General features: G+C 39.8%; 1 protein-coding gene across 1 annotated transcript in view; it reads left to right on the forward strand.

Moving 5' to 3' along the window:
- The first annotated feature begins 7,212 nt into the window (after window positions 1–7,212).
- Window positions 7,213–13,698, forward strand: part of metrnla (meteorin like, glial cell differentiation regulator a) — a 28,454-nt gene continuing 21,968 nt past the window's right edge. The window contains exons 1-2 of the mRNA XM_043714492.2: window positions 7,213–7,543; window positions 10,288–10,676. Coding sequence (XP_043570427.1) covers window positions 7,446–7,543; window positions 10,288–10,676 — 487 coding nt within the window. The 5' untranslated portion in view covers window positions 7,213–7,445. The remainder of the gene's footprint in view (window positions 7,544–10,287; window positions 10,677–13,698) is intronic.

The raw sequence follows: 13,698 nt of genomic DNA on the forward strand, positions 1-13,698 counted from the left end.
CCTGGACTCATGAGGGATTCAGGATGAAATGTTTCAGTAACCAATAGCATGGGGAGTCCGGTGGAATTTGTCTGTTTCTGACACTGAAATGTTTGTCAAGGCTGCATTCTATTGCTCTCCAAAACTGTCTGGTATTTATTTTACATGATCTCACCTTCAGATATTTTCAGTGGTTTTAGTGTTAAAAAAATGCTTCGAGAAGGAAACGGATTAAAACAGTCTTATGATATACAACTTCATAATTACAGTAGGTTTTCAAATAAAATATGAGTAAAAATTACAAAACAATATAATTTATTGGGAACCAGTTGAAAAAAAGTTTTTTTCTAGTTTTCAAAGAGTGACATTGCAACACAAAGGGACTTGGAGATACTACTGCATGAAACACAGAAAGCGAGCACACGGGTGCAGCAAGTGATCAAGGAAGCGTGTGGGTGGCATGTGGCTCAGTGGTTAGCACTGCTGCCTTACAGTGCCAGGGACCCAGGTTCAATTCCAGCCTTGGATGACTGTCTGTATGGAGATTGTACTTTCTCCCTGTGTCTGTGCAGGTTTCCTCATGTGCTCTGGTTTCCTTCCACAGTCCAGAGATATACAGATGAGATGAATTGGCCATGCTAAATTGCCCATAGTGTTAGATGCATTAGTCAGAGGGAAATGGGTCTGGGTTGGTTATTCTTTGGAGGGTTGGCATGGACTTGTTGAGCAAAATGGCCTGTTTCCATGCTGTCGGGAATCTAATCTCATGGAATGTTGGCCTTTATTTCAAGAGGATTTGTGTATAAGAGTAGAGAAATCTTACTGCAACAGTACAAGGTGTTAGTGAGATCACATTGCTGTGAGCTATTTTGGTCTCCTTATTTAAGGAAAGATATAATTTCATTCGAGTCAGTTCAAAGAAGGTTCACTAGGATATTTCCTGGTAAGGAGGGATTGTCTTATGAGCAAAGGCTAAACAGGTTGGGACTCTACTCACTGGAGTTCAGAAAAATGAGAGGTGAGCTCATTGAAACATGTAGGATTCTTAATGGATTTGACAAGGTAAATGCTGAGAGGATGTTGCTCCTCATGGAAGAGTCTAAAACCAGAGGACAGAGGCCTTAAATAGAGAGGCACGAATTTAAGACTGAGGTGAGGAGGAATTTCTTCTCTCAGAAGGTTATGAGTCTTTGGAACTTCTTGCTACAGAGATCTGTGGGGACAGAGTCCTTGTGTGTATTTAAGGCTGAGATGGGTAGGTTCTTTTTCAGTCGGGGAGTCAAAGGTTATGGGGAAAGGGCAGAAAGTGGACACAAGTAATGCTGGATCAGCAAATATCCTATTGAAATGCAAAACAGGCTCAAGGGGCTGATTGGCCGACTGCTGTTCCTATTTCTTACCGCCTTGTGGTCTTATTATTATAACTATGATTTCTCTGAATGAGATGATTAATTAATGGTGAATTTTAGGCAATTTTATTCTTTGGACCCACATCTGTTACCTTGTTAGTAGGAGCTATCTTACCTAAACTCGATTCACATAATGTCCTTAAAACAATCAGATGAATAAGACCTTTATCCAATTGTTATTTTATATCTGATTCAACAACACAATGATATTTTCCATTTAGTAAATCAAATGATGTCACTACTTCACATTTGCAATATATAACAAATTGTTATAACTTTGTACATATGATGTTGCTTCTTTGAGATTTTATGGTTTTTATTTGTTAAATTATTTGCTTCATTGGTTCTTTTGTATGGGAAGAGTTTTACTATTATTCACACATCATCAATGTTCCATCTCCCTCATTGATTAGGAATAATTAGCTTGGGGTTTCCTTCTTGGATGCTGAAAATGCTAGACTTAGAGTTAAACTACAAAGTGATCAAGGAAGCGTGTGGGTGGCATGTGGCTCAGTGGTTAGCACTGCTGCCTTACAGTGCCAGGGACCCAGGTTCAATTCCAGCCTTGGATGACTGTCTGTGTGGAGATTGTACTTTCTCCCTGTGTCTGTGCAGGTTTCCTCAGGTGCTCTGGTTTCCTTCCACAGTCCAGAGATATACAGATGAGATGAATTGGCCATGCTAAATTGCCCATAGTGTTAGATGCATTAGTCAGAGGGAAATGGGTCTGGGTTGGTTATTCTTTGGAGGGTTGGCATGGACTTGTTGAGCAAAATGGCCTGTTTCCATGCTGTCGGGAATCTAATCTCATGGAATGTTGGCCTTTATTTCAAGAGGATTTGTGTATAAGAGTAGAGAAATCAGGAGAAATAGCATTAGTCTTCTTTCCCTATATTAAACATTTGTCCCTAAATAATATTTTATTTCCATTATCTTTGAGTTTAGTTAAAATCCATTCATAATACCTTGGGCTCTAGTTTTTTTTAGGGTGGCCATTTAGAGCGTTTTAGTTAACAATCATTTAAAGGTACAGTGTTATTAAATATAGAGGTATGATTTATCAATTAACTTGCTGCTATCCGTATATTTTTTGTCTGCTTTTTGCCATTATGCACTAGGCAATTTATTTGACTTATCAACTCCAAGAATCATAATGTCATGCAGCATGGAAACAGCTTCTCCAATCCAACCCATCCATGCCGACCAGGTTTCCCAAATTAGATTGGATTAGATTCCTTACAGTGTGGAAACAGGCCCTTTGGCCCAACAAGTCCACACCGACCCTCTGAAGAGTAACCCACCCAGACCCATTTCCCTCTGACTAATGCACCTAACACTATGGGCAATTTAGCATGGCCAATTCACCTGACCAGCACATCTTTGGATTGTGGGAGGAAACCAGAGCACCTGGAGGAAACCCACGCAGACACGGTAAGAATGTGCAAACTTAGGAAAATTCTTTATCAGTTGGGGAATCAAAGGTTATGGGGAAAGGGGGGAACGTGGACGTGGGTTATGCTGGATCAGTAACGATCCTATTGAATGGCAGAGCAGGCTCAAAGTGCTGAATGGCCTACTGCTGTTCCTATTTCTTACCACCTTGTGGTCTTATTATTATAGCTATGGTTTCTCTGAATGGGATGATTAATTAATGGTGAATTTTAGGCAGTTTTATTCTTTGGACTTGCATCTGTTACTTTGTCTCTAGGAGCTATCTTGTGACTACCTAAACTCGATTCACATAATGTCCTTACAACAATCAGATGAACAAGACCTTCATCCAATTGTTATTTTGTATCTGATTCAAACAACACAATGATATTTTCCATTTAGTAAATTAAATGATGTCACTGCTTCACATTTGTAATATATAACCAATTGTTATAACTTTGTACATATGAAGTTGCTTCTTTGAGATTTTATGGTTTTTAATGTGTTAAATTATTTGCTTCATTGGTTCTTTTGTATGGGAAGAGTTTTACTATTATTCACACATCATCAATGTTCCATCTCCCTCATTGATTAGGAATAATTAGCTTGGGTTTTCCTTCTTGGATGCTGAAAATGCTAGACTTAGAGTTAAACTACAAAGAGAGATTCTCACCTGTAGAAAACATATAGTTAGTCAGGAGAAATTGCATTATTCTTCTTTCCCTACATTAAACATTTGTCCCTAAATAATATTTTATTTCCATTATCTTTGAGTTTAGTTAAAATCCATTCATAATACCTTGTGGCTCATTTCTTTTAGGGTGGCCATTTAGAGCATTTTAGTTTACAATCATTTAAAGATGCAGTGTTATTAATTAAATACTTAGGTAAGATTTATCAATTAAATTGCTCTTATCCTTTTTTTTGTCTGCTTTTTGCCATTATGCACTAGGTGATTTATTTGACCTATCAACTCCAAGAATCATAATGTCATGCGGCATGGACACAGATTCTCCAATTCAACTCATCCATACTGACCAGGGTTCCCAAATTAAATTGGTCCCATTTGCCTGCATTGGATCATATTCCTCTAAACCTCTCTGATTCATGTTTTTCTTGTATTCATTCATGGGATGAAGGCATCACCGGCTAAGCCAGCATTTATCATCCATTCCTAATTGCCCAGAGGACAGTTAAGAGTAAATCATATTGCCGTGTGTCTGGAGTCACATATAGACCAGACCAAGTAAGGATGGCAGTTTCATTCCCTAAAAGGCATTAGTGAATCGGATGGTTCTGGCAGCTAAATGGGTTTGTCTGACAATCGACAATGGATTCATCATCATAATTAGACTCTTAATTCCAGATTTTAAAAGATACATTTAATTCAAATTCCACCATCTGCTGTGATGGGGTTTGAACCTGTGTCTCTGGATTAATAGTCCGATTAATACAACTAGGTTATCGCCTCCCCCCATTATGCACCTGTCCAAATGGTTTTTTTTAAATTAATGTAAACACTTTCAATGTTATCTTTATGCTTTTAGCTGACAGTTTGTAACATTAAAAGATGACTATTACAGTTTAACCAACTAACAATAAATATTGCTTTTCCCAGTTACATCACTACGTACCTCTCTATTTAAGTGGCTCTTAAAGACTCTTCAAGATGTACAGCTTTAAACTTTTTCCGCCTGCAAATACCTATCCTGTTTGAGGGTGAAGACCAAGTCCACTTCGAGAACAATGGAGAAAAATCCTCCTGAGTGACTGGATAATTCCTGATGAAGGGCTTTTGCCTGACACATCAATTTTCCTGCCACTCTGATGCTGCCTGACTTGCTGTCCTTTTCCTGCACCACTCTAATCTTGACTCTAATCTCCAGCATCTGCAGTACCCACGTCCACCTAAAATACTAACACAGGCTAGCCAGGCATCACTTAGCATTGGTAAATGGCTGAGAAGGCATTAGTGGAATAAACATAATGTTATTTTAGCTTGTAAGAAACATGTATATTTATATGGCACCTTTAACAAATTCAACACGTTTTCCTGACAACTAGTTACTATTACAATGTAAGACCAGATTTGAAGTATTGTGCACAGTTTTGGGCCCTATATCTCAGAAAGGATGTACTGGCCCTGGATCATGTTCAAAGGAGGTTCACGGGAATGGTCCCAGGAATGAAAAGCTTAATGTATGAGGAACGTTTGAGGACTCTGGGCCTATATTGAAGGATGAGGGGGATCTAATTGAAACTTACAGAATATTGAATGGCTTGGACTGAGTGGATGTTGGAAAGATGTTTCCATAGTTTACAATCATTTAAAGGTGCAGTGTTATTAATTAAATATTTAGGTAAGATTTATCAATTAACTTGCTGCTATCCTTATTTTTTTTGTCTGTTTTTTGCCATTATGTACTAGGCAATTTATTTGACCTATCAACTCAGAATCATAATGTCATACCTCCCCTATTATGCACCTGTCAAAATTTCTTTTTAAATTGAAGTAAACTCTTTCTATGTTATCTTTATGTTCTTGGTAGGAGAGACTAGGACCTGAGGGCACAGCCAAGGGAAGACCTTTTAGAATGGTAATAAGAAGAAACTTCTTCAGTCAGAGAATGGTGAATCTATGGAATTCATTACCACAGAAGGCTGTGGAGGCCAGGTCATTGAGTATGTTGAGACTGAGATAGATAGGTTCTTGACTGTTAAGGGGATCCAGGGTTACGGGGAGAAAGCAGGAGAATGGTGTTGAGAAACCTATCAGCCATGTTTGAATGATGAAGCAGACTCGATGGGCTGAATGGCCTAATTTCTGCTCCTATGTCTTGTGGTCTTATGGTCTTAAGAAACACAACAACCAGTTGGCATTCAGCAAAATCAAAAAACAGCAACATTATAAATGAAATGACAACAGAAAGTGCTGGAAATACTCAGCAGGTCTGGCAGCACCTATAGATAGAGAAACAGAGTTAATGTTTCAAGTCCAATTTGACTTGGTCCGACAAAGCGTTGTACCAGACTTGAAACATTAACTCCAATTCTCTCTTCATGGATGCTACAAACCCTCTTGCATTTTCTGTTTTTATTCCAGATTTCCAGCTTCCAGCATATTTTGTTTTGGTTTCAATGCCATACATGACCTGATCTTCTGTTCTTTAGAGATGTTGGTTATTGGTTGGGCACAACGGCGGACTTGTGCCTACCCTTCTTCAAAATAGTGCCATGGGACCCCTTCACATTCACTTGAGCCTCAGTCTAACAATCTTATCCAAAGGATGGCACCTCTGACAATGTAGCATTCCCTCTGTAACACACTTGAATATCAATCTGGACTTTGTGCTAAGGTTTATGAAATACACAATCTCTTGACCTGGGGAGAGGTATACCCCTGAAGCCCCAGAACCTCTTTCTTATTCATTCAGGATGGGACAGTGTTAGCACTGCTATCTCACAGTGCCAGGGACCTGGGTTAGATTCCACCCTCTGGCGACTGTCCGTGTGGAGTTTGTACATTCTCCGTGCGTCTGTGTGGGTTTCCTCTGGGTGTTTTTAGTTTCCTCCTCCAATCCAAAGATGTGCAGGTTAAGTGGATTGGTCATGTTAAATTGCCCATAATGTCCATGGATATACAGGCTAGCCATGGGAAATGCAGGCTTATAGATAAGGGGCGTGGGTCTGGGTGGCTTGTTCTTTGAATGGATGCATGATGGACTTAATGGACCGAATGACCTGCTGCCATATGTATGTGATTCTATGAGGGCATCGCTGGCTAGACCAGCTTTATTGTCCATCCCTAATTGCCTGGAGGGGAGTTAAAAGTCAACCATATTAGGTCTGCAATCACATGTACGCCAGACCATTAAGGATGACAGGAGACAGTGAGGACTGCAGATGCTGGAGATCAGAGTTGAGAGTATGATGCTGGAAAAGCACAGTAGGTCAGGCAGCATCCAAGGAACAGAAAAATCGACTTATCGGGCCGGAGTAAGGATGGCAGTATCCCTCCCTAAAGGATATTAGTGACCGGATTCACGCTTAATTTCCAGGTTTTTATTGAATTCAATTGTGGCGGGATTCGAACCTGAGTCACTGGTACAAAGAAAACGAATCGTGGCTTATGAAAAGAGGGGAAGGGGAATTAAAAACCTCCCCAGAGTAAGTGAGGTGAAGACTCTGCAGAGGGAAAGCTCTCCACATCTCGGCGAAGGTTTGGAACTGTAGGTTGTTGGTGTGGGAGCTCTGATCCGCTCCGGGTTTTGACAGCAGCCTTCCATGCAGTGAGGGCTGGATTTATTTAGAGGAGGCTGTCCTGACTATCAGCTGTAATGAAACCGAGTGACGTGGAGCTGAAAGTCTTATTACAACAGAAAGTGCTGCACGGAGGAAATGTGATGCTCTGTCATGTCTTGGGTTTGAGAGGAGGACGCTGCGGACCTTGTGCGGGGAAATCTGAACAACACCAGGCACTCCAAATACTCCTCCCAGGGCAGACAATAATGTAGAGAGAAAGGAGCAGTCCCTCTTCGAGATTTGCAGGAGTTCGCTTTATTCTGTTTGTCCCGCTGCCCTGGCGATCGGACCCCGTGGAGAATTGAGAAAAAAAACAGAAGGAAAATGTTAAGCACAGTGTTGGACTTAGTGTTGGCAGTGCTGCTGGTGTGTAAAGTGGCGACATCGCAGTATTCCATTAACCAGTGCAGCTGGAAGGGAAGGTGAGCCGGAACATATAGCCTGACAGATAGATAGATAGATAGATAAATAGAGAGCACCGGGAAAAGTCAGAGAGGAAGGGTCGCCGGACCCGAAACATTAACTCTGCTTTCTCTCCACAAATGTTGCCAGACCTGCTGAGCTTTTCCAGAGTCAGAGTCTTTTAAGTGTCAGAGAAGACTCTCTATCGGAATGTTCCTGTTAACCAAGGGGGAGGAAGCACACCTCAGTGCGGTTCACCAGCACCCGCACTTTGGCACCAAGGCTATACTGAGCGGGTGCTGCTGCGGATTTGAATGGGGAACGCATTGCCTAACCTCAGACCATTGACTGATGCTGGATCTGTTGCAGGCTTGTTGCATTCAGTACTGAGTTGGTGTCGATCATATATAAATGTAGTGTTGACAAGTTCCCTGCTATGGGACTTGGTCAATGTGAGACTCGAGTTCAGCATGCAACGTCTGTATTGAGTTTCCTCTTTAACAAAAAAAAAGCGACTTCAATTCTTCTCGAAAGAAGCCCGTTTCTTCGTTTTTCGCGAATGTTTTGGTATTTTCAGTTAGTGTTTTGTCTTAATGTAGAGACAGTCGAGTTTCAGACCCCTGCGGTTAATGAGACGCTTCTATGCTGTAATCTAACCCCAAAGTAACAAACAGGCAGAGATTCTCGCAGGGTTATTGGTGCACACTCATTGTTGCGAGATAGACTCGGAGACATTAGGAAGAAAACACCTGCCACACACGTTTATTCAGAATTTTTAAGATAATGAATCAGTTTGATTTAAAAAAGTTTCCAAGTCTTGTACGCAGGAACCTGCCTTTATGTTTGTTTAAAATAATTCTTTCGGTGTTCAAAAGTCCTTCCTTCTCAATTTTTTGTCTGAAAATCTTATTGAAAATATTAACGACCTGCTACTGTCACCCTCCTGCTATTGTTGCTAGCAGTGATTCACCCACATGATTCACTGTTGTTATGATGTTTCAATTGAGCAACTGGGATTTTGAAATGGTGTTAGTCCAAAAAGAAGAAACAAGGACAATAATTAACTGCAAGTCTGGAGAATGGCAGCCTGTATTTTAAAAGTGCTGTTGTTTGGGAAACATAAAGGAATGGGAGATCTATTTGAACGAAAACTGCAGGCACTATAGTGCCAATGGGCATTAAGGAGTGTTCAGCAAGTGTGGCGGGAAAAGAGAGAGGTGTTCGTTTAACAGACTCGCACTGAGAGCCTCTTGTGCGAGACAACAATTGTACCCCAGGATGGGGAGGCCAGGGGAGGGGAGAGGGGAATAACATAAAGGAATCACAAGGACACATTTGCTGCTCAATTCCACTAAATTGCATATAGCTTTTGCTTGTATATTTTTAGTTAGTTGCTCGAAATGTGGTTTTGAACTAAAGTTTATATCAGGAGTTCCTCTTTACAGTCAGTTGTACTGTCTTGCAATGGCAATGACCAGATAGCTTCTCATTATAGATATTATAGCATGTTTACCAATTTATGAGTTTGTGATTTGCCTTATCTTTCAATCAATTTAAGAAAATGCTCATCCAATTTCTTTTGATGTTAATTAGTCAACTACCAGGGCTATTTGTTTGCCCACCTTAAAACCCTTTGTGCATACTTGTAGTTACTGTTTGACATGTGGTTATTATACCCTGGGAGGTCTGAGACATCCTCCAGACAAAGAAAGTTTACTTTACCCAGGAAAAGTTTGCCAAAGCTAATGAAAAGTGACCTGTTATCTGTCAGTATGTTTACAAGTGGAAAATAAGTCAACTCAAAATAATGACCACTTAAATTAAATGTGGCTTACTGCAATATAACTACGGTTGCTCAGCAAATTTAAATGGAAAGATAAGCTGTTCATGTCCTGTGCATTTTTTTTTGGTTGGAAGTTCACTTATTTGGAGCTTGCAAGTAATTTTAAGTTGATAGGAACACTGTGAACATATATGCAGTGACACTTTAGAGGACTTAAAGATCCGCACCAGTAGGAGCACCATACAAATAAATACTGCAGATTAGTTTTAGTGGATTATCAACCCACATAAACTCACATGCTGTCAAACAGGAACTTTGAAGTGGTTAAGAACGTTAAATGAGTTAAAGAGAAATAACTTTTATTTTACACAGAGCTCTTTGTATTCAGAATTTCCTGTCAGCAGACTAACTTAATTTAAAACTTGTGCAACTTGTCAAAATCAAAATAAAAGGACATTTGAGACAAAAAAATGATTGAAGATCAGTTTTATTTCTGCTTGTTTGCCTTCTTCACTATTATCACAAGCATAGGGAGGGAATGTTAAGTGTTCTTTTCACATTATTGTGGTGAGTTTGATGGCCTGGTTTCAAGTCCCAGCTGTAGTAGAGGTGTGGCACAACACATCTCAATATTAAAAATGTGTCTGTTAATGGTCAGAGGAAATTGGAGAGAAGTAAAAGAAAGCATGAAGGACTTGTATTGACAGAATTAGCTGTTTAATGGTCTGGAAACAGTTTCTTGAGTTATTAATATTTCCTGTCAAAATTATCTGATATTCAAGCTACCTTAGAATGAGGACTAGGATAAGATTTGCTTCTTTAATTTCAAATCTGGGGAAGTGAAAAAGAAATGAATGTAAAAGGATTGCTACAGGAACCCCACCCCCAACCAGCTTTAAATTGATCCAAAGCATACTGAGTAGGATATATCTACAATTTGCAAAGATTTTAATTGTTTTTCTCCTTGTTTTTTTCCCCTAGTGGATTAACTCACAATGCTCATTCCAGAGATATAGAACAGGTATATCTGCGTTGTTCCGAAGGTTCACTGGAATGGTTGTATCCTACTGGAGCCTTAAGAGTTAACTTAAGGACTAACATAGCAACAGCCTCCTACAAAGACTTGACTGTCTGCATAAAACCTTTCAAAGACTCCAAAGGAGCTAATATTTATTTGGAAAAAGCTGGCAATTTGAAGCTTCTTGTGAGTGAAGAGGACCATATCCCAAACAAGGTGTATTGCTTTAATATGGACCAGGGGACACTCTTTATTCAGGCTACCCCTCAGAGGGACATAAGCAGAAAAATCACTGGCTTCCAGTATGAATTATTTAAAGACAGGACTGCTGCCGATTTACACAATTCACCAGGTAAGCAATATATCCAGAGTTACTGACACAGTTTCAACATTATTCCACTCTCTGCTGCAAACTACTTATTGACTGGCTTCTGATGACCAGTAATCAGTGATGGAAACATTATTGACTTGAAATCATAGTTTCTGCTTTGGGCAGATGCCTTGGTGGAGGCTTCCAAAATTGAACTTCAGAATAGTTACTGCAGTACTAACATGCACACACACAACATTTGGGCCAAAATATCTTCTCAAAAAACCTGTCTTCATTAATATAGAAATTTAAGTACACATGAAATGGTTGGATGACCATCTGTTGTAATTTCTAGATGTTCAAAGCCATCTCTGCAAAATAATTCTTTCAAAGGATTTTTCTGTGTTAAGACTTTACTCTGGTGCCTCTTCATTTGGTTGGCAGTGCCATCAGGTAAGGTGGCTGCCAGTAGTGAAACAATTAGATTAGATTACATACAATGTGGAAACAAGCCCTTCAGCCCAACAAGTCCACACTGACTCATCGAAGCGCAACCCACCCAGACCCATTCCCCTACATTTACCCCTTCACCTAACACTACGAGCAATTTAGCATGGCCAATTCACCTAACCTGCACATTTTTGGACTGTGGGAGGAAACCAGAGCACCTGGAGGAAACCCACACAGACACGAGGAGAACGTGCAAACTCCACACAGACAGTGCCTGAGGCTGGAATTGAACCCGGGTCTCTAGCGCTGTGAGGCAGCAGTGCTAATCACTGTGCCACCGTGCCGCCCAGAAGATTAGATTTCCTACAGTGTGGAAACAGGCCCTTCAACCTAACAAGTCCACACCGACCCTCCGAAGAGTAACCCACCCAGACGTGTTTTAGGGTTAGAGATAATTTAGAAGTCCAACTGTTTCCTCTGCCTCCCAGAGTTAAAGTGGTGCATGAGTGCTACATTTCTGCAAACAACACACATAAGAATTAACAAAATTTGTCCAGACTGGGATGCAATCACTTTACCATGTGGTTGAAGTTCCATGTTAATATTCATTCATTAACATGACGTAATGCTGTGAGTCAACCCAGAATTGGGATTTAACAAATAAATTTGGTTTATTTTAATTATGGAGTTCCAGCTGGAAAGGCAGTATACATATATTTTAACCACAACATGTATTTATAAATACAGCCTAACTAATTGCAAATGTTGTGTCCATCACAATATTAGCAGTGAGTTTAAAATTGATTTGCAATGTCAATTAAATGTAATTTTCACTTTGCTCCATGGCCTCTTTTTCTTTTAAATAAAACTGAGGAATGAGAGGCTGTATTTATTTGTAATGATGCTAAATGCAAATACATTTTTGACACACTCCTGTCTTTGAGGGGCACAAAATGATGAACTCAAAGTGACACAATGACCCAGTGTTTCAATTGTGTATGATAAAATCATGCCTGCACTAAGCAATAATATTTTCCGCATATACATGCAATGACACCTGGTGTGTTTACAGTAACAATGATAGTTTTGGAAAGAGATGTACAAGATGTATTACTTCATCTAAAGATCATCTGAATCTGTTGTCTTGTTTCAGGTTGGCTTAATTTCAGTTGTAGAGTTTTTGTCACCAATAGATGGCGCTTTCACATCAGCGGGTTAAAAAAAGCAAACTTTTTCAAGCCATTACCAGTCTAACCTGTTGTGCTTAGAACGTTTATTAAGATTAGTAGCTTTTGTCACAAACTTCATCTGGCTGGAAATTGAGTCCTTTGTTCTTAAAAGAAATGATGAATCATTGATCTGACCTCAAGAAGTGTGTAAGCTAGGTCTTAAGCAAATAGCATCAAACATCTGGGTAGCTAATCATTGAAAAATTGTGCTTTCAACATTTACTGTTTTCACTGCCAGGAACTTTTTCCATTTGCATGAAGCAGTGGTAGGCTTTACACACGTTCTTTATAGTGTCAGGATGGTGGGGCAGACAGAGGGCAGGTTGTGCTTTTGGATTGAGTCATGCCTTACCAATTTGCTGCAGTATGAAATGAAGTGTTCAGTGTGCATTGAGGTGCAGTGTAAGTCAGAGGTACGGGGTCTATTTGAGCCAAGTCAGGAAATGAAAACCATGTAGCAAGTAAGTTTGCCAAACAGCTTGAAGTGGTTTTATATTGGAATGAATTAAGTTTTTAAATATTTTTTTTCTTGCACACAGCAGTTGAGAGCTATACCTTCAATTATAACCAGAACTAAAGTGGGAAGCCTTACACACCATCATCATCCCCTTTAGACCAATCTTAAAATGTACAAAATACAAACATTTGCCTTAATGCATTTGGAAAACTAAACTCCTTATAGTTTCTGATCCCCTTCTAAACTATGCAGTAGAGTGTCTCTGGTCCTCAAACTAACAGAAAATAAAATTCAATTCCAGTCCAAGGCATATTTTGCTGAATAACATCATCTAGACCATCATAAAAGTGAATGTACTTTAAGACCATACAAACAAGGAAGAAGAGTAGGCTATTCTGCCCTTGAGTCTGATCTGCCATTCAATAAGATCATGGCTGATCGGATCTGATTGTAACTCCTCAGTTCCTCATTCCCACCAAATCCCATCTCCCCGCTTGCTTATATCAAAATGTTCAATTCTCAATGACATTCTGTCACAGATAGTCTGCAAGAACACATAGTCATTTGGCAGTTTATTTTCAAGAAGGTGTGATGTAAAACTAACTCTTGGGTAATTTTCTGGAGGCAAATGTGAAATGTGTTCAAAGGGCTCAAAGTAAAATATCTCTCTGAAATCCTCAGCTCATGCTATGGAACCATTTGGTTTTTTTATTCTATGACCTTGCTGGCAGCAGAATTTAATCTTGTGTCTCACTATTCCAACACTACCGGTTTGTCTTGTCATCTCAATTACATAAACCATAGTTCTATTATAGAGGTCTAATGTCTGGTTCTGGAGAGTGATGGGGGAGGAGGTGTGAGGGTGGGATTGTTGTTGTGTACTGCCTATTAATGAGGGAATTACATTGCAGGCTTGGGAACAATCATT

The sequence above is a fragment of the Chiloscyllium plagiosum genome, unplaced genomic scaffold, assembly GCF_037043375.1.
Source record: "Chiloscyllium plagiosum isolate Xiang-an unplaced genomic scaffold, Cpla_swu_hap1 HiC_scaffold_25, whole genome shotgun sequence".
In the NCBI taxonomy this organism is placed as follows: Eukaryota; Metazoa; Chordata; class Chondrichthyes; order Orectolobiformes; family Hemiscylliidae; genus Chiloscyllium; species Chiloscyllium plagiosum.